The sequence below is a fragment of the Cyanistes caeruleus genome, chromosome 2 (genome assembly GCF_971803275.1).
Source record: "Cyanistes caeruleus chromosome 2, bCyaCae1.hap1.1, whole genome shotgun sequence".
NCBI classification, from domain to species: Eukaryota; Metazoa; Chordata; class Aves; order Passeriformes; family Paridae; genus Cyanistes; species Cyanistes caeruleus.
In genome coordinates this window covers 46,449,139-46,470,777 of record NC_141702.1, presented here as the reverse complement: position 1 = coordinate 46,470,777, position 21,639 = coordinate 46,449,139, and the positions used below count along the sequence as shown (strand labels likewise).

Here is a 21,639-nt window from a genome sequence, read left to right as displayed (position 1 = left end):
CCACACAAAGTACTTGAAATGGCCCATGGGCACAGTTTGAGTAGCTCATGTTTTGTCATCCCACTAGATACTGATAATTTATTTCATTCATGGAAAGTCCATTTCAGTTACAACTACTGTTTTAATATATGACCCTGCAAGCTGTTGTTCACTGGTAAATATACTCAATTAAGTAGTTTGATTAAAACCAAATCACAGCAGCTTAAATGTTCAGAAAGCTGGATTTCACCCAGGGAGGATAATAATAAATGTTAAAGTAGTTTGGCCTTTCTTCACTGCAAATGAAAGAAAGATTTAGAATTACAGATTTATCTTTTGAATTTTTCAGGGCCTTTTGAGTGCCTTAAAACTATTCCTGTGTACCAGTTGCAGCTATTCTCAGCACTTCTGGTAAAGCAAGGAGAAAGAGTACTGACTGAAACACAGCTCTGCAGATTTTTGGAAGACACCCTGTGGCAAGCAGGGGTGCTGCAGGGCAGGTTTTTCCTTTAGATTATGTAAAGTCAGGAGTGCAAGTATGTCCTAAATTAAAAGAGGCCATGTCATACCGCATATAGTGCATTAAATGCCTAACTACATACCTGCCCAGGACTGAATTTACCCTTTTAGATGCCACTCTGATGCCCCTCAGCTGTACCTCCCCTTTTCTCCCCACAGGCAGCAGTTACACCATTGCAGACACCAGCTGGCAAGTCAATGGCACTTTTGCCAGAATGAGTTCCCTGCGGAGCCAACTGATGAGAGCCATTGCAAAAATGCAATCAGCAGAGACAGGTTAGAAGGGGAACTTCATCTTTATGATGCTTTATATTCATACATTCAAGAGCACATTTTTATCTTTGAATATGCATATGAAGTAGCTACTAGGAGTTCAGCACTGTGGACACTACCAGACCTAGACACCAAATATCCAGCTCTAACACTTTCATAATGAAATTAAATGTTTTGTCACTGAAATGAGCAACATTCTTCTTAAGCCTTGTGCAGGTCTTGGCTGCAGTAGAGTTATTTTTCTTCACAGTTGCTAGCATGGGGCTGTATTTTGGATTTGTGTTGAACACAGATTTGATAATTTTGATAATAAAAGAGATATTTTTGTTGCTACTGAGCAGGGCTTACACAGAGGCAAGACCTTTTCTGCTTTTCATACTGCCATGCTGATGAGGAGACTGGGGATGCATGGGAAGCTAAGAAGGAGCAGAGCCAGGACAGCTGACCCCAAGTGACCAAAAGAATATTCCGTTCCATTTGACATCATGCTCAGTGTATATAAACAGGAAGGAAGAAGAGAAAAGGGAGGGGGAAGACAGAGAGTGGAGAGGGACAGGACACAAAACACTCCTGAATATTTGAAAGAGTTAATTTCCTATCATTCCCTATTTGTTCTGTAGAGGAGGCCAGAAAGCGTTTGGAGCAAGCTCAGCTGAAGACTGCAGAGGCTGTAAGTGCTACCACGACAGTAACACAGGCTACAACCCCCATGGATGAGAACGTGAAGTTGTGGTCCCAAAACCTGCAAGACTTCCAGCACAATTCAGAGGCATATGACAGTGCTGTGCATTCAGCTGGGGATGCAGGTATGGTGGGCTGAAGTTTGCCATTCTTCAATGTCAAAAAGTCGGGGAATCATAGCAATAACACATTGTATGAATTGTTTACATTGCATATTCATTGCATATAATCTTGTAGTATTTTACCTCCATGAAAATTTTAAAAAATTAGCAGTTTTCTAGGTCTTGACTATATTTTAAAAACACTGGATATTCGGTGGACTTCCAAAAACTGTTTAAACACTTAAGTGCTGAGGACTTACTGACTTCTAATTCATTTTTTCAGAGTACCAAGATCACATGGTAAACAGCTTGTTTAAACACTTCTTGCTATTATGGTTGATGATTTAGGGTTTTATGTTTGTTTGTTTTTTAACATTGAGAAGCATTTGAAAACAGAGCCCTTTTGTCCTCAGGAGTACAAACATGAAGAAATAGTCCCTCACTTGACGAGCTCGTAGTCTAAACAAAGGGGTCAAAGAGGATAAAGGAGGAAATAAAATATTTAAGCAGGGTGATTTCTGGAGAAGCTTGTAAACATCACATTAATTCCACTTTTATTATTGGAAACACAGGAAACGTTGGAAAAGTTATTCTACTGCCCTAAATTCCTTCTCCTTCTGTCAGGAAGTTTGCAACTCATGTGTCATTTTACTGTAAATGGAGTTATGAGCCCAACCCAATCATTGCTTCTAGTGTTCCAAAGTCACAGTCTTCCCTCTTAGCTGGGGAATCCCAAGAGTAATGTTATTTTCAGAATTCCAAGATCAATAAGACCCTTACCCCTAGTATTTTTTGTTAAATGAGTGCTCCCAAGAACTGCCATAGAAGTGGTACTCTTCACAAGAAGAAACTCTGTGCTATTCAATGTCCCAATTTCTGGCTCCAAAACTGGAGGAAACTCAGATTTCTCTGAACTTTTCATCAAAAGGGAGCAGTGAAACTCTCCCTCTGGGAATGGGTAAGCTCACTGCTAGTCACTGCACAGAGCTCCATAAGAGTATAGTTAATATAGCAGCACTTGGATTGGATTGCATTGCTATAAAATGTTTTTGATCACCACAAAGCACAGTTTAGGCTATGGGTTCTAATTACCATGTAAAATAATGCCAATGTGGATATGCTTGGCCTCCCAGGAGGAAATTTTGAGAATGGTATGATGAGAAACATCCAAGAGAAACAGTGTGCTGTAGCTTACACATGAAGCTTTCTGTTTTTATTCACCTTTACAGTTGATTTACATTTAACATTTACCTTTGCCAGCTTAGTAGGTAGAGCATCAACACAGACTGCATCTGGCTCTTCATGCTCAAAATGCCAGCAGACATTCAGGATTCAAAAAAATCTGCTCATACTAGCTCTTGTACGGGAAGAAATATTTCCAGCAGCATTTGAGGTGCTCTGTGAAAAGAGTTAAAATGGCCCAGCTTTCCCTTGGTATGTTCCCAAAAAGGAACAAGAACAGCTTCTATGTCATGTTGCTGGAAAAATGCCTTCCCTATGATGGTGAGCTTGCAGGTAGGGAGTCACCTTGAAAATACTTGTTCATATCTGAGCTCCTGGAGGGCCTTCTGAGCACAAACTAACTGCTGGAAGGATGCTAATATGCAACCTACAGCAAAGTGTGCCCTAGTACATTTGTGGAGGAAGCTGTTCCATGGCATTTTTGTTCTGAAGGCATTTGATTTGTTTGCTTAAAGGTATGATGAGGTGTTTTTTGCCAGAAAGATCAGGTGGAAATAGCTGAGAAGGGAGATCAGTGCTACACAGGAGGCTGGCACAGTTAGTGCTCCAGACAGATGTGACTGTGATTCACAGCCCAGGAAGACAGATGTAGACATGCCAGGCATGGTGGAGCATTCCCAGATAAGCTGTGTATTCTGCCAGGAGAGGCTGATCTGACAGGAGGAATGTCCATCAAAGTCCAAAGGAAAGTCACAACAAATGTTCAGACAGGTGCCTGGAACACCAAAACACCCGATCTCCATGCCAATAACACTACCAGAGCAGCTGAAACCTCTAAGCTGGCATGTCTGCACTGCCCTTGAATAAAGCTTGCACTTGGTGTTTGGGGGGATGAGAGCATGTCTTGGCTGTGTAGTTTGTCTGGGAATAGTCCTTGTTGCCATTGTGCAGGGAACTGGTGGGCTTCAGCAGAAAGGCTGGCAGACAGTTTGGGAAGGAAAACATGAAAGGGGAAAGTGTCTGTAAGGTTACAGTCAGGGTGTTTCCTCCTTTACAATTTCCCTTCTACTCTTTTTCGTATTTTATCACTGGGTAGGACCAATTTTCTTTTCCACTCTCACCTTCATCTCAAAGACATAAATCAAAATCAGTGTTCTTCTGTTTAAGAATGCCATTATAAAGGCCAAGAGGAAGAGATTTATATTGAGATTTCACAATAGTTCTAGTAGTTACAGATGTTAGTTTTGTGGTTTCTTGCACAGCAATGCTTTGTAGCATTTCAGGTTTAATACATCAAATTTCAAACAGAAAATCCAGGTTTTAAAATATTGAATCAAACACAATTCCAATTCAGTTGCAGATTATTTAAAAAAAAAAAAAAAAAAAAAAAAAAAAAAAAAGTGGCAGCAATTTGCTAAATCATTTTCTGAGATTGAAGTATTTTTGCCTTAAAAATGGAGAAAGGTAAAGAAAACTTCCTATAAGCTGACTTGGGGTTTTTTTAAGTAGAAAATTTAACACATTTTGGAATCACCATTATATCCAAAATTTGCTGTAATTCTTTGAGGATTCATTAAAATTATGATATTTTAATGTACAGTAAGCTTTACTTTCTGTAAAGTGAAGTTTTCATGCTGATTACTAACTCCCACTACATAAGGCCTTTCAGGACTAAATGGGAAACTCTGGAGGGTCTAAAGTTCTATATGGCCCACTCTTCAACAGAACTTGGAAAGTAAAACACGGATGAAAACAGCCATGCAGAGACAGGACAGGACTGGCAAATACAGATATTTCACTCTATCCAAAACCAAGCAGACTTGTAGGAATCCATGGAGTCTTCTCATACTCTGGGTTGATATGAATGAGGCTGAGGCTTATTCAATGCGGACTGGAAGCACAGAAAAGTGACTGGAGTCTGGTCCTCATCCCATTTTTTATACAGTCTCCTATATCTGATGATTACCTCCTTTACCTGCCTCTCTGCAGTCTTCATGCAGAAATACTCAAGGCCAGGTTGGGTAGGGCTCTCAAAACGTGGACCAGTGCAAGGTGTCCCTGCCCATAGCAGGGGGCTTGGAACTAGGTGATCTTTAAGGTCCCTTCCAGCACAAGCCCTCCTATGAGTGTCAGACAAAGGTAAAAACATGACAGGAAGAACACAAGGGCAGGTGGATGTAAGTCGACAACCCCTAAAATATTACTTCAAACCCTAAAAATCTGGTCTTAACCTTTACAGTGAATCCATGTCATTAAAATTAACTCTGGATGCTGGATCTTTCTTATATGCATGTAGCCTTGCAGCTAAAATCTCATTTCATTATACTCAGCTACTTGTACCTACATTTAATTAAAGATGAAAAATGATGTGATGTGTAAATAGCCTTCAAAGGGCAGCATGTCATTGGAATCTGATGTGATGAAATTAGATTATAATTAAGGGTAGTTATTTTTCCTTCTTGATAATTTTTCTGCTTATCTTCCTGGGAAAGGACTTTTCTCACTTTGAACACGACAGAGCCCCTGCATTTCCCTTCAATAACAATGACACTTGCACAGGTACCACCAGAAGACACAGCAGCAAAAGATCAAAAGTCCAGGACTCTAATTCACAACCCCTGGCAGATGCAGGCAGGAAGATTAACAAGGTTACCATCACAAGGGCTGGGGCAGGCACTAAGCACAGTTCAGGTGCACACACACCATCATCATCATCTAAGGCCTTCTATTGTCCACCACAGGCCAGTTACCACAGCTTGAAATTGGCAGTGTTTTTGTCATGAGAGTGGACTGTGAGCCACAAGCAAACACATCTCCTGTGCAGCCACTGCTGCTATCTGGGTGGTGACCTCTGGCTAAAAAAAAAAGGTGAGAAAATCTTTTTCAGCTGAAAGTTGAGGAAAACAACCTATACATCTCCCCTACACTGAATTTGAAGAGCTCATGAACCATAACTCTTAGATGCAGTTCCCAGGTTGGCCACAGATATCCAGTGAGATGCAGAAGAAACAATCCTTCTGCTCCAATTGCTGTAGCTGTAAAATTAGGCTTAACATTCATTTGTCTTGAAGGAAGATTAAAAGGTTAAAACTATTAATGTTTGCACAGTTCCATGAGGAAAAAATAACAGAGGTAACACACCACAGTATTACCTATGAGTCCTAAGAAAACATAGGGTCCCTTGTGCAAACTTATTTCCAAAAACTTTAGCAATACTGGATTCTTAGAAGTCACTGTCCTTTCTGAAATCACCGTGACTCACACATCATAGTTATGACTTGGTCAGAAAGCAGAAGGAGACAGGTGAACTAACCTAGGAGGATAGGGTGGAATATTCCTGATGCAAAACCAGCCTTTCAAAGAGGAAAAAAAAAAACAAAAAAAAACAAACTTCTAAGCTCTCTCTTCTTTTCTAACTGCAGTGCAGAAACTTACAGAAGTTTTCCCTCAACTCCTGGACAAACTGCGAAAAGTAGAACAGAAGGCACCAGCAAACAATATTTCTTCCAGCATTCAGCGGATCAGAGAGTTAATTGCTCAGACCAGGAGTGTAGCAAGCAAGGTAAAACTTTTGGACTTTTGGGACATTTGGTTACTAGTGCTAATAATCAAATCTTACTATAACCTCCATTTTCTCAGGCTATGCTAGAAGCCCAAACCTGGACATTGTCACCTCCCCAAAACTGGATGAACAAAGCACATTGGAGGTCATTAAATCTTTACAGCAACTATTTGCAAGCATTTGACATTATCATAGTATTCATGGTAGACTATTGTTACTGCAGTAGCAACTTGACAATAAAGATTGTATAAGATGGCCAGAACAACAAAATCTAATTACCTACAATTTGCAGGCAAATTACCTACAAAGCTAATTACTATGAGTAATAATTACAGCAATTAATGTAAGCTTTTCTGAGATGACAGCATTTCTCTTTTTTTCTTTCTTTCTTTTGAATTAATTTTCTGCGGCGTAAGAGAAACCTTGGCTCCCATATATTTAATAGAGAAAAAAACCACTTTCATTACCATACATAAATAATGAGGGTTTTTTCTCTAACAAGAAAACCAAGGTCAAGTATATTTGAATTCATTCAGAGAAATAAAAAATTCAGTGCACTATTGTATGTTCACACTGATAGAATATAACTTGGAAAAATCAGTTTGTGTGTAGTGCTTGACTGTTCTTTAAAATGTATTTTGTGATTCTGGTATACTGTGTTTAAACTTGAAAACATTAGTTATGTTGAAAGCATTTTGAACTAAAATGAACAGTTTTACAATTCTATTAGCATCTCATAAATATCACTGTAGATTCAATAATATAACAGGATTACTCATGAACAGAAAATGGTCATACAATTCCCAAAGCAAAGAAACAAATTATGGGCAGAAGTTTTATAGCCGTGTAAGAATTTCATTATGTGCCATACACAGTAATGTAGCCCTGATTCAACACATCTATCTCCCACTGAAATGTAATTTACTTTATGAATATACTTAAGCAGAGTTCATTAGGACATTTAATTAATTTTAAAATATCTTCCTCCATATTCTTTACAGTGTCTTCCAGAAAAGATTGTTTCAAACATACAATTTTACATGCCCAGTATACAGGTGCCAACTCCACTCTTGCAGTAAGCAAGGCTGCTGGTTCAGTATTGTGACACACTTACCTTAGGTAATGACCCCAGGCAGCAACATGTGTCTCACTTTGCACATTTGCAACTGCAGGTCCAAGTTTCCATGATGTTTGAAGGCCAATCAGCTGTTGAAGTCAATCCAAAGATCAACGTGGAAGAACTGAAATCTTTCACTTCCATGAGCTTGTACATAAAGCTTCACAAAGACAACCCACAGCTGGCAGCCTCTCCAGACAGATTCATTTTGTACCTCGGAAACAAAAATGTAAGAGAATAACCCAGTTAATTTTTATGCATATATTTAAAAAAAAAAAATAAGTCGGTTCGAAATTTATTTGCCCTCAGTTTTCCCTCTCACTGTTTCTTCATGTTTCAAAATTAGAGGTGTCTGCTCTATGACCATAATTGATTTTGTGACAAGCAAAGAGCAAGGGTTCCTGAGACCCCTGTCCTTGAGACTTGTCACCCCAAACAATGAAGGATTCTCTCTAAAAAGCAAATTATACTGCCTGGCAGCGTACTGCTTTGCTTGTCACTGCTGTGAGCCACACTTGCTATCTCCTCTGCCAATACCAAGGTGCTCTGAAGCAGTTAATGTCACCTGCCTGGCTTCTGTGAGATATGCCTTAATCAGTTCATGCTGCTGACAGTGTCAGTTCCAAATCTCTGAGGTCACAGGCCCACAAGATAAGTAGGCTTCTTTATCTGTGGCTCGTGCTGCTGTTGTACACTCTGTACACTCCTCATCACTACTTTGAAATAGCTGTTCTTTAAACTGTGGTTCTGAGGAAAAAAAAAAGTCACAACTCACAAGCCAGGTATCATTCTGGCAATCTGTTACTTGGGAAGGTAAAGAGGCAGGCTTTCATTTTTAAGCTTTCCTAAAAAGAATGTCTGCTGAATATAAATCAATTGAAACACCTCTTGGCAGAATATTTAATGGTAGCATAATACCTAGGCTTTAGACTATTTCCTGCACATGGCACTGCACATTAAATAATGCTGAACAGCTTCCCATTGAATATGACTAATTCATGGTCAGCAGAGATCTCGTGACTTTGAATTTACCTCAGTCAAAATGCATATAAAGTAAAATATCAGAGACTTTTTTTACTGTACAGTTTTATGTGGTGAAAGCAACCAATCAGAGAACAAAGGTTTTGTTTCTATTTAAATAGCTTTTGGTAGTATTTAATGGTATTTAAAGTATATAAATGGTATTCAGTTTATCAAAGCTTAGCCCTTACTTATGTCCTGCATTAAATCTCTTTCAATGTTGTATCTTTAACATCCTTCTCCATTGGTGTTCTAGGCAAAACATTACATTGGCCTTGCAATTAAAAATGACAACCTTGTGTACATTTATAATCTGGGGGGCCAAGACGTGGAGATACCTCTGGATGCCAAGCCAGTCAGCACCTGGCCCTCTTACTTCAGCATCATCAAAATTGAGAGGTAAAGTGATAATGTGTATTTCCCCAAAATCAAATAATTAATAGGAAAAATCAAGCAGAAAAGTCTGTGTCACAACTGCCCATCAGGAATTTTCTGTGCTTGGTTCTACTCCTGCTGAAATAAATGGAAATTGTTCCTGCTTTTGAAAAGCCAAGACCCAAGGGGCCACAGAGAGGAAGAGATAGTGTCTGTGGTCCCTCCCTTTTTTACCTCCTAATTGCTAGTCTTCTCTAAGGAAATAAAACTCTCCCTGGAGTTGGAGGCTTTTTTTTATTTCTGTAAGTCTGGACAACTTGAAATTCTCTTCTCTTACAATTCTTTTCTGCAGGATCGGAAGACATGGCAAAATGTTTTTAACTGTACCCAGTCTTAGCAGCACAGCTGAAGAAAAATTCATCAAAAAGGGAGAGGTCCTTGGTCCTGGCTCCCTTCTTAACCTGGAACCTGAAAATGCTGTTTTCTATGTTGGTGGAGTGCCTCCAGGCTTCAAGGTTGGTCAGATAAATGTTCTCTATTCAAAATTAAATAGTGCAAACTAATCTTGCTGGACTTCCATTTAAACACAGAAATGGTTGATAAATAAAAAGTCCTTATTTAGTCATTTATCATCTTAGGACTCAAACTTTTAGCCATGGTGAAGAAGTTTTCCCTAACATATTTTGTCATACAAGTAAGATGATCAGGTGTTTCCTGAAAAGTACTAAAAGGAAGGCTTGCTAGCTGTTAAACAGCATGCATAGACAAAGGCCTATTAGTTCAACTTAACTTGCAGACTACCAGTATTTTTCGATGCTGATGAGTTATTTGTACTTAGAATTTGTCTTTTACAGCTGTCACAAAAATGAAAAGTGTTGTTAATATTAAGATCATGTGGTAAACTAACAATATAGCTATTTGTTTGAATTTAAATTATCACTGGTTTAAATCCAGACTTATAATAGCATGAAAGTTGCCTGTGGAGAATATGTCTGAAGACCCGTGTGAGACAGTAGCTTCAGTCTAGTTCCTAATAGTCAGCATCAATTAGCACCTCACTTACCTGCTTCTGTGAACATGCCAGTTCCTACTTTGGGATTTAAAACTTCCTATGAATGATCTTGGCTGTGAAAATTGCATGGCTGAATAAAAACATACCTAGAGAATCCTAAATTCTTTAAGCTAACTGTAGCAGGTGTTAAAAAGATCCAAATACTGATCCACAAGCAGCTCTCCTGAAAATATAAAAACAAAGAAAGAGTAACTCAATACGCTTATGCATTCCTGAGATTGGCATTTTTATGACTACTATATATATGCCATGGCAGGAATTTTGGATTATTGATCCCTGGGTGCAAACTGCCTGGAAATAGGACTGAAGATTGAATAACAGTTTCATACACACATGCACATACAAAAAGCAACCCAGCAAATGAACTCTCTAGGTCAGTTCCAGAGCAGAGCAGAGGAAAAAGAAAAGAGTGAAGGAAAGAGGAAAGGGAAACAGGAAGAAAAGGCTTCATGGTATTATTTGATAGGTCCCCTCCCCCTTAGAAAAGGACACCTCACATTTTTTATTTATTAACATAGATTTGTTAAAAGCTTTTTGCTTCCCTGTTACATGCTATGCAAATATGGAATGCACCACTTAACCCATTGAACTCCCAAGTTTAACATAATTTCAAAAAAAAGGAGAAACAAAAGAATAAAGAAAACATGATTAATTACCAAATGTATCTGTGCCGCAGATAAGAACATAATTTTCTTTTACAGCTACTTATATTCTGTATTGCTGTATTATCATTACTATTGTATCATAAGAAAATGGAAATACTGAAAATATTAAGAAAGCTACTAATAGTGATCAAACTCTGAAGTACAAGAGCTATTATTATTATCACACCTGTTCCACAGGCAAAATATTTTATTATAAAAAAAGAATGGCCTAGGTCTGGTAGCTTTATTCTTTTGCATTTTGCCCCTCACAAGTGTAGCTGTTTAAATTCCATTTGCAGTGGCCTTTGTTAAAAGAAGAAGTTTCTAGATCCTGCTAGCTGTTCAAAATAATACCTACTGAGGATTACCCACTGGCACACATTTTGAATCCCAGCCTCCTGGGTTTAAAGAGCTCTCTCATTTCTCTCTCTAATTATGGTATGGAGTCATTTTTTCTGGCTGTGAAGGATATATATGCATTAGATATGAAATATCTACTGAGTTATTCACATACATTGAGTAAGCTCTGTTATTAGTAAAGTCTTAGCCTTTTTCCCTGCTTCCAAGCATGCTCCCACCAAAACTACAAAATAAGTTTTTGTTTGCAGTTGCCTTACCTGGCCTAATTGTGTCACTGTGAGACCATTTATGTGCTCCTTTTTTACTTACAGCCCAAAGGCCATGTCATGGTAACGACTATGAAAACTATTCACAGCAGTATTAACCTTTTGTTTTGAAAATGTGAATTGCACGGGGACAGAACTGATCCCAGGCACAAATGCTCTCGCAACACCCAACTAAAGAGTGCCACCTTTCCCTTTTTAACTCTTCCTTGTCCTCTGCACAGCTCCCTCCTAGCCTAAACCTACCTGGCTTCATCGGCTGCCTGGAGCTGGCTACCCTGAACGATGATGTGATCAGCCTGTACAACTTCAAGCACGTCTATAACATCGACACCACCACATCGCCACCTTGTGCCAGGTAGGGGACAGTCCCATCCTCACCCTGCCACTGCTGCTTGTTACAGGTGCCAGTCCTGGTGGCTCATTCCTGCTTTAGATTAAAAAAGTGGAAGTAGTATTGAGTTGTCCCGGAAGGAACTTGGTCGCTCTTAGCTCCTAATTGTGTCAACGAGTTTCATTTATATATATATATATATATATATATGTGTGTGTGTGTATGTGTGTGTGTGTGTGTGTATATATATATGTGTGTGTGTGTGTGTGTGTATGTATATATATATATATATATATATATATATATATATGTTGTCTGGGGCTTGCTCCAGGCTCCCTCCTTACCCCACTGCTTGCCTGGACAGAGCTCCTGACTCAAATCACGTTGCTCCAAGTGATACAGCCACAGCCAGACAGGTCTAGTGGGCCTGATAACCTTGAGTGTAGTCCCACCCCCAGCTAGAAGAGCTTACACAGAACTTTCTTCCTGCCATACACTTGAAGCCACAATAGATATTCCTTAGATAAGCCATTCACAAACTGGGAAATGCAGTGGGAAATGCAGTCCCTAAAGTAGAAGTGAACATTAACTGCAGTATTTGGTTAGCACAGACACAGCAGGTATTTTGCTCACACAACAGGCAGCAACAGTGGAACCTCTCTCTGGAAAGAAAAGGAGAGTAATTTGCATCCTGCACTGGGAAGAAATGCAGGAACTGTTGGGATAGAGAAAATTAGTTTCTCACACCATTCCCACAGGGAGCACAAGCTGCTGCTCTCCAGAACAGAGCATACCAGAGTCCATGCTCAGCTAAAGTTCTTGGAGAATTCAAGTGGACTTCTGTACAAACTAGGAAAGCTCTTAATAGAAATAGCTGTGTATCTTTATAATGTGGAAGTTCTCTGGGCCTATCACTTTACAAGGACAAGCAAAGATTTTTCCTCTACATATGGCACAGGATAAAAGCACAATGTTATGATGAAGGAGTTAAATGCACCTTCAAAGCTACACATTATTTCCCAGGAAAAAAAAATCTCTGAAAAAAATTGAAAGGAAGTCATCAGCTCACCATTGCCAGGCAGAAGCAGAAGTTCAGAACAATTATTTCAATAAAGTATGTAAAAGCATTTAAGTTCCCCTACAGTAAAATGGGTATATGCCAACTCACCCTTCTCTGCTTGTTTTTCCATAGAGATAAGTTGGCTTTCACTCAGAGCCGGGCTGTGAGCTATTTCTTTGATGGCTCTGGCTATGCCTTGGCCAGAAACATTGAGAGAAGGGGCAAATTCAGCCAGGTGACTCGATTTGACATCGAAGTTCGAACGCCTACAGACAGTGGATTGATCCTGCTGATGATTAATGGGGTGAGTACCAAGTCCTGCTGGTTCTCTTTATCCATTAGAACCACAAGTTCCCCAGTACCTAGAATATATTGGAAAATCCAAAATGTTTTTATTTCCTCTTCTGGGAAGAGGAAATACTTTGTGTTTGTCTGGTGCATGCATATATTAGGTGGGAACTGGAACTTGCTCTGCAAAGTCCTCGGGAAGCCAAACCCCTGAGCTGGACTCTGCTTTTATCCAGAGACAGTCAGGACTTCAAACTGGTCATATCCCTGTGATGATACTTCAAGATAGACTCCAGTTGAGCCCAACTGTTGTACCTTTATTTAAATGTGAATGCACAATCAAAGCTACAGAAAATTTCTGTGAAGTAACTCCCAAGAAGCAGCCACTTTATGGTAGCTGCCACTTTATAACTATGTCTCAGGGTGTACTAGAGTTAAATATTTAAGTTACTGAAAATAGAAAGCAGTCCAAATAAAAAGGCTTGATCTAAATGTCAGGAGCTTTTCTCAAGTGTGAGAGTGATGCAATCTCTCTAAGAGTTTGAAAACAAATGCGGACCTTTTATTTTTTTTGATCTTTGGGTATTTCCACATCAAGCTCATGAATTCTGTGTGAATTACAACCTAGAAAAACCAAAAACAAATATTTTTCTATCCAGTCCACAAACAGACACTTGTGTAGACACCTACATGTAGGACTGCTTGAAGCATTTAGAAGGAAAAAAAATCCACTCTTATTAGAAGAGCTACTCTCTAGTGTTTGCCTTTAGAGTTACCTCCAGAAGAGGGTCATGGGAAGCAATTTGCTCTGCAGAATAGCATGCTACCAATCACCTTCATTCTTTGGAGTTTTTGACTAAGCAGCTGCTGTTAAAAGTTTAAGAGCTTTTATTGCAGAGCACTTATTTTTCTTCCAAGCAAAAGCACCTAGAGGTTTCTTGGAGATGTATGCACTTTGTGTTTATCAGTGGAACCTGCATTCAAGTTGGATATCAGCTGTGGGAGATCACGCCTACTCACAAGCACTTTTAGAAAGTCCGTGTAAGCTGGTCCATTATTCAATTCTGCAAAGACAGCTCATAAATATGGAATGTAATCCTTGTTTCATTTTCAAGTTTATTCTCTTCAGAACAAGCCCAAGCTGCAGTTTCATTTAAAAGCGCTAGATTAAAACCTACTCTTACTTCTTTAAGTAGCGACTTCTATATAAATGTATGTGACCACATAAATGGTGGGCTCATTTATGTCAAAGACAGCTGTTCTTGGCCTGCAGTAGTGTTTTGAGAATTATTGTTCCCATGTTTCCATTAGGCATGAACACTAGGAGAGAAGAAAAACATTAGCATTGAAAGCATTAACCCAGATGCACATTTACTATAAACTATTCTTTCTATTTCTTTATGTTCAGTTTTGGAACAAGGTTAATTCTAGGGTGCAGATCTTCATTTCAAGCACTCCCTAAAGATTTTCTAAAGTGCAACTCCTGCTTATGAAGTTTGGGTTACCCAGCCACAGAACAGAAATTGAATCATTAAGTACAGTCAGGAATTCTAGAAACAAAATACATAGTAAATACGCTCTAGCTATTGCTCACCTTTCAGTCACTACATCAGTGCTGATCAGGGCTGTGAAAATACAAAACCCTGAGTGATTACAGACATTGTGATAAATGCTGCTAATGCAGATACAGCCATTTTAGCACAACATTGCTTTTACCAGTGTAATATCTTTCATTTAGGGCATGTGGTATTATTTTAACCATGAACAGATGTGCTTGCATCAGGAATACTTCCATGGTAAAGAATAGTGACATCACTGCGCTACCAAATACTATTTCTATGAGGAAACAGTTCACCAAGTCTTCCAAAAAGTGCCACTTTTAAAACAATTGTGTGCATGTGCATATATACACATATATTATAAGTATAAAAATATAGAAACTGTGTTACAATTTTGCAAATAAAAATTTCTTTCCCAGCATCCTTTTCCCAATGTCAGTCTCATAATGCTGTTCATTAACTTTTTTTAATTACTGCCACATAGTCCTTTTCTGACTGCTGTTTTGTTTTACACAGAGCATGTTCTTCAGCCTAGAGATGCACAATGGTTTCTTGTACCTCCGCTATGACTTTGGTTTCAGCAACGGCCCCGTGCTTCTCGAGGACTCCATGAAGAAGGCTAGGATTAACGACGCTAAATTTCATGAGGTACCGATGTGGTTGCTATCACAGCCATTTGATCAGCTATGTCAGAAGCTCCAAGCAGAAATAACTGCTCCAAAGCCCATGAAAGGCATAAAAGGATGAGGGTGTAGGTGGTGATATGGTAGAACAGGCAGAAGAGCAGACTGCATGCAAGTCCCACCAGTACCCAGCAGAGGAAAGGGAAGTCTGTCCCTGCCTCCTCATAAATCAGTGCTTGTAGACAGATTGTGTGTATTACTAGCCAAGGACAGGACCATTCATATGGGAGAAAGTTTTATTAATTCTATATGAAATTGTATCAAGGACAATTCTCTATATCAAATATAAAACTTTCCTCAAGTAAAACCACGTCATTATGTTAACTTGACCACCTTAGTTATATTACAAGAATTATGGCATTTCCCATTTCATTTGAAAAGAGAGTTGATTTGGTAGCAACCTTCTATATATGCACAGTATTGTATGGGATTTGGCAGATGTAAAATATCTACTTGTATTTGGTTTCAGGGAATTTGCTTTAAGCCAGTGTAACTGTGACAGTAGTAAATCCCCCTTAGTGAGTTGCTTCTCCTGCCTTTTATTTGATGTAAATTTGAAGTCTGATTAGTGAACCAAAACTACAGCTATAATTCTATTCACATTGAAGCAGAGAACAATTAAGCTTTTTATGCTTTGAAAATGAAAGAAGTTTTTTAAGAAGTATGCCCTAACTTCTTTGATAAATCAAGACAGCATTCTGAAGTTTACAGAGCTTATCTGTTTGACACAGTGAAGAATTTGAGTGCTTTCATATGCTTTATTCAAAATTAAAATATCCTGAGGATTCAGTCATCAGAAAAATAGTGACATCAAAACAAACTTCCTACTAGTAATCACTGTCAGCCTCTCCCAATTTACAAACAGTTTCTCTGTAAAATGGTAGGAACTTTTCAAACAAAAGGTATAAAGATGCAATCAATTTTGCAGTATCACCATAACAGCTTACAAAAGATCACATTTTTAAGCACATGCTTTTCTTTTCAGATTTCTATTATATATCACAATTCCAAGAAGATGATCTTGGTAGTAGACAGAAGACATATAAAAAGTGTGGACAATGAAAGAACAGCAATGCCATTCACAGATATTTACATTGGAGGAGCACCTACTGAGATCTTGCACTCCAGGTTGGTTTACAAATGGGATACAGTGAATATTTTCAATTAATCACCACATGTAAGTTAAGTTGTATGGCCTGTCCTTAAGGGGTAACAATAAAACAATTTATTTGGCATCAACCTTATATAAAACAACCCTTCAGATGCTCTTCTAAGTGTCTCAGAGCTCTTAAGTACTGAAGATTAGGCTTGATCCAGCACAGTTAAATTCTACTGAAACTGGGCCAGTTTTAGTAAGGGTTACAGAAACAGTTGTGTTCTTTAAACAAAAGGCATTTTCAAAGACCAACATACTATTGCCCCTTGCTCTGAAAAAATTGACCGAGACCCTCTGCCAATTGCACTTTCAAATCCAAAGATGATCTTTTTCCCACTAAGCATTTCAGTTCTGATTCATCTCAGGTTCTCTTTGGATCTAAGTCAGCTGGCTCTGTGTAGTGTGGGAAGAAAAGAAGAGGTCTCATTTTCCCATTGTACCATTTGACAGAAATGCAGTTTAACCTCAGGGGACTGTGTAACTCTCACTTCCTGCCCTAGGAATCTGCTGGACCCCAGGGTCATGCTCTGAGAGCAGACTGGCTACTTGAAGAAGAGTATTCTCTTCTGATAGCCAATATTCATTCCCAGGCTCAGACAGCAGGGCCAAAATTTTCAGAAGGATCCAGCTGCTGTTTCAAGTGTCACAACTGCTAGCAGGGATACCCTCCATGTTAAAAAAAAGAAAAGTGCAATGTTGCACAACAGTTTCTAGGACTTAGTGGTAAAATTTCATTCTTTATTCTGTTGACTTGAAAAATTACATCTGAGATATAAAATACTTAATCTTTAAATTCTTAAGATAGTGACAAACTTCATGTAAAGAAAAATTATGCCTTTCAATCCCATGTAATTATTTGAACATGCAAGCAAAGTGGTGGGCAAGGGACAGAGTATAACTTACCTGTCCATTCAAACAGTTCTTTACAAATGTCTTTCATAAGGGGCTATTAAGAAAACTAATGGAGTGGAGAGAGAAAAGGCTGCAGTGAATTAGAAAGCAGCTGGGAAAGGGAAAATAGGACATAGTAGTAACTTTTCAATTTTCACAGTATAAAAAGTCTACAGCATATGCTCAAAGGATCTCTCTCGGGGTTGATATTAAATACATTAATGATCTAGAAAGAAAGTACAGAAAGATGGTGTAAATTACTTTCATTAATCAAGCCTAAAGAACACTGAAAAAGCCCAGAAGGACCTAGAAATCTAGGCAACTGAGCAGCTCAATGGCAGATGAGACTTGTTCAGAAATATAGGATAAAAGATGGATCACATGAATTATGCCTGCAGCTTTCTGAGCAGATTGTGGTTATTCTGAAAAACACCTGGAAGGTACTGTCAAAGCAGGGAAAATAACATCTCAATTAACAAGCTGTATCAGGAAAAAAAAAAAAAAGACCATAGGCATTGTAAAAATATCAATTATAATGTTAAAAAATATATAGAGAAATTATTTAAGCAGAGCTGCAACTTTGTCTCTGATATTGTACTCAGCTTTCATTCTCTTGACAAGGGTAGATATCAAAAAGTACAGGCCAAATGTGGTGGCACCATTCTATTTTCATCAGGAGCCAAAGTTAGTATCCTACTGATGATGTACTCTCTCTACTGCTACTACTATCTGCTACTGATATTTATGCTTCCTCTATGCAGACAGACTCACATTTGAATACTTTGCAGGGCAGCAACAGCACGGGGAAACTAGCTCTAGTCTTAGTCTAATATTCTTCTAAAGCAGCATAATTTTCACTCATTTCAAATGCACTTTTCTCTGACAAATGCTTTTTTTCTCCAAATAAATGAATCTGTAAGTACCCCTATACGTTATTTTGCTCCCACCTCAGTCACTGCATACAGCAGAAAGCTAAGGGTAGGTAGGAGCACTGGGAACATAATTCTTAACTGAGTTAATAAATTAACTCAGAAGCCTTTCTTTAAGCCTGTTTCTAGAAAATGTTGTGGCATTTAACAGAAAGGCATATTTGTCACATCCAGCTAGCCGCATGGTCAATCAGAATAAAGATTATAATGGTCAATTGATACTCCACACTTTGGTCCAAAGCCCAGTAAGAATGACAGAAGCCTTCCTGTTGATATTGCCTTCCTGCTGATTTCACTGAGGAGGAAATTAAGCCCCTTCATCACTCCTTCTCTCACCATATTTCAGACATGTACATATAGATCTGTACTTCACCTGATGGTCTGGTTTTTGCCAGTGCAAAAAAATAAGCATTTCCAGATCTTGATTCTTCTTCCATGTTCCAAATATCTTCCTTACAATGAGATAACTCATAGACAACAAGTCCAGGTAGCAGATGGCAACAGTATCATGTCTCAGGAGGTGAAGAGAGTCCCACTGCTGAGGTACATCTTGCTTAAAGGACAAAGATTGTTTACAGGCAGCCAGATCAAACTCAGGATTTCACATTCACTCCTCCTGTGTACATGTTCCCTAGTTATCTCCTGGACTGGTACGTAGTTGCTCCCATGTAATTTCCTTCCTGGACCCTGTCACAGACTCACTGTGATTTTAGGCAAATTACTTCTTCATGCACCTTGAGAATTGTGAGGATAAATTCAATTATACTCACCCTGTGCTGTAATGTTGTAGTTTTTTGGTAAGATGTGGAGTTGAAAAACTGAGTAATGAGTAGGAACAGTTGGGATACACTGCTGTGCTGTCTACTTCAAATCCGACATAAAAAGAATCCTGGAAGCCCACCTGCTGCTCTCATTTAAAATTATGTGAACCCACACATCAGCAAGTAGAATTTACTCTTATTTTCTTGACCTTTGTTAGTATTTTTCTCAAGAAATAGAACCCACTTGCTTGCAAAGGCGAGAATGAAGCTTGCTAGCAAAAACAAGACAGGAAACTTAAATCAGAACTTCTCTTCAAAGCCAAAATGTTGAGATAAAAATCCATTTATTTTTACTGTAAGCAGTTATAAATACATAATATTTACTACAACTACTACAAGGTGCATCTTGACTTTTCAAAACATCAAGTGTGGCTCATTAGTTGTTTTACATAAAGATGCAAGAATTGGGCACTAGTGAGGCACATGACTAACATTCTTCCAGGCCTTTTAGAACATCTTGGCAATAAAATCCTGTTCAGATATGCAAGGGCTATCTAACTGCAGCTTGTTTGGCATTGTTGTCCAGCAGCATTAGTTCACATCTGGCAGGAAGCATCGGCTTTAAAGGCTGCATGAAGGGTTTCCAGTTCCAAAAGAAGGACTTCAACTTGTTGGAAGAACCAGGAACCCTGGGAATCAGCTATGGGTGCCCAGAGGATTCACTGGTAAGCATAACACCATTTGAGACATAACAACAAATTTTGACAATGGATATAGCTGGGAGCTTGAGTTTTACTCCAAACAATGGAAAGACAGTCTTCCACCAAGGAAATGGCAGTGCACTCATTGACTGGCAGAGGTGGGAGGTTTTGTGTGTATCTCTTAAGTCTGCTGACATAATACCCAATTTTCACTCTGAGCTATAGCACAAGGTGTTTCACTTAAAATTCTTCTCATATGTGAAATTGCAGTGTGAAAGCTCAATCTGAAATAAATTATGTACTGTATTCTGAATGGGAATATTCCACTGTAATTCATTTTTTCTTAGAGATACAAGAAGAATCATCCTTACATGCATCCTAATACAGATGTGTGAAATGGAAAAGACAGCAAAATATTCACCCTTCAAATGAGTTCTCTGTTGAAAGTCAGATCAGCTCTTCCCCTGTGACACACACACCAACTGCACCAGCATTAGCTCTGAGAAAATTGCCATTTGGCTTCTGGTCCCTTCTGTCATTCATCATTTGTCCATTACAACACAGGGCTGGCAAATCCAGACAGTGTTTGGGGTCTTCATCCTATGGCTGTGTCTATCAAAAGCCACGCTGCAAACCTGTGAAGAGGAAGGATCGCTTGTAGAACTCATCACACAGCTTCACCCTCTGTCAACACGGAAGCTATCTGCAATTTGTCCTACCTGGGACCTAGCTTTGCTCATGGAACTCAGAGGGTTATAGACCACCACATCCAACACCCTCCACCCTACCCCAGTACCCAGAACAGCACACAAAGTAATATATCACATGTTGGAACTGTGACTCAGTGCCACACACAGCTCAGACAGGGGCATGAGCCCCTCTGCTTCTACTTTTCATGCTCTTTAACATCAGCAGACTTAAGATGGGCCCAGGATCCTGAGAAGCTGGGAATAATTTGACTTAGTCTAAAATTGCTAGTCTTTCTCAATATTTTCCCATGATGTGAAGGAAAGCCTGTATAAATTAGGCTAAGATATGCAGGAAAAAATTGGTTTTTATAACTGAACTAGCTGCAACTTTTAAAATAAATAAATAAATAGACTAATTCTTTGTATTAATGGAATGTTTTCTGAGCACTCCTAGTAATTTTGTTTTATTTAATACACAGATGTCCCGCAATGCATATTTCAATGGTGAGAGCTTCATTGCATCAAGCCAAAAAGTGTCCCTCTTTACTGAGTTCGAAGGAGGCTTTAATTTCCGGACATTGCAGCCCAGCGGGCTGTTGTTTTACTATTCTGAAGGAGTAAGTATCTATTTTTTTACTGTTTATTTTACCTTTTCAATTTTTTTCCCAGGAGAATACTAGGGGAATAACACAATTCCTTGTATTATTACATATACCATGTATACTTACATATAAGTATATTATATATATTTGTGTATAATATATTATGGCTTCATGATAGAGAAAGTAGTCTGCAATACAGAAGCATTCACTGCTGACCTCATTTTTTGCAGTTTGCATTTGATCTACAGATGAAAACCAGTAATGCTTCGACGTCATTTTGATGCTGAGAAGAGAACAGGCTCGTATGCCTAGAATTAACATACATTAACATCTGTGCTCGCCGAAGCCCTCAGGGCAGAAATGCACAGAGCAGCTTGCTGTGCTCAGCAGCACTGCAATCCCCACTTGGACCTGCAGGTGCTACCAAAGTACAGATAATATTAAGGACCTGACATTTGCCATCCAATCCCCTAGAAGCAAAGTTTGTTTGAATTAGTGGCACGGCATTTTGAGCACTGCTGAGCTGACAGAAATCAGTCAGAAAGCTGCCTATATTCCCAGATGGCACTCAGACAGACCTCCATGTGTGACTGGGAAAGCTGCACTTGAGAATGGCTCTTTGCAGCTATGGGAAGCCAGGCTGCTCAAAATACCCCCTCAGAAGTGTGACATGGGCACTAATATGGACTTGCACTCACAAAATGTTGTGTGAGACAAAGCCATCCCAAGATCCTTCGGGCTCAGACTGACATCTGCAGCGAGCATGAGCTCAGATGACAGAACATTTGCAACCACCCCCAAATGTCTGTTCTGCTATGCCTGCAGAATATCATCAGCA

At 39.0% G+C, this 21,639-nt stretch overlaps 1 protein-coding gene and 1 long non-coding RNA gene across 3 annotated transcripts in view; one reads left to right on the top strand and one right to left on the bottom strand.

Annotated features, from left to right (window-relative positions):
* The window catches only part of LOC147654775 (uncharacterized), a 30,906-nt gene extending 23,278 nt beyond the window's left edge, over positions 1-7,628 (bottom strand). Inside the window, exon 1 of the long non-coding RNA XR_015283110.1 lies at positions 7,412-7,628. This is a non-coding gene — a long non-coding RNA (uncharacterized LOC147654775). The remainder of the gene's footprint in view (positions 1-7,411) is intronic.
* The window catches only part of LAMA4 (laminin subunit alpha 4), a 98,585-nt gene that overhangs the window by 60,013 nt on the left and 16,933 nt on the right, over positions 1-21,639 (top strand). Inside the window, exons 16-27 of one of the 2 annotated variants that reach the window (XM_086876848.1) lie at positions 658-774; positions 1,392-1,577; positions 6,158-6,297; positions 7,470-7,643; positions 8,691-8,833; positions 9,162-9,324; positions 11,373-11,506; positions 12,675-12,846; positions 14,906-15,037; positions 16,058-16,200; positions 19,399-19,534; positions 20,679-20,816. In XM_086876848.1, coding sequence (XP_086732974.1) covers positions 658-774; positions 1,392-1,577; positions 6,158-6,297; positions 7,470-7,643; positions 8,691-8,833; positions 9,162-9,324; positions 11,373-11,506; positions 12,675-12,846; positions 14,906-15,037; positions 16,058-16,200; positions 19,399-19,534; positions 20,679-20,816 — 1,778 coding nt within the window. Of the gene's footprint in view, positions 1-657; positions 775-1,391; positions 1,578-6,157; positions 6,298-7,469; positions 7,644-8,690; positions 8,834-9,161; positions 9,325-11,372; positions 11,507-12,674; positions 12,847-14,905; positions 15,038-16,057; positions 16,201-19,395; positions 19,535-20,678; positions 20,817-21,639 lie in introns of both variants that reach the window. The other variant, XM_023923966.2, reaches the window with a different exon arrangement.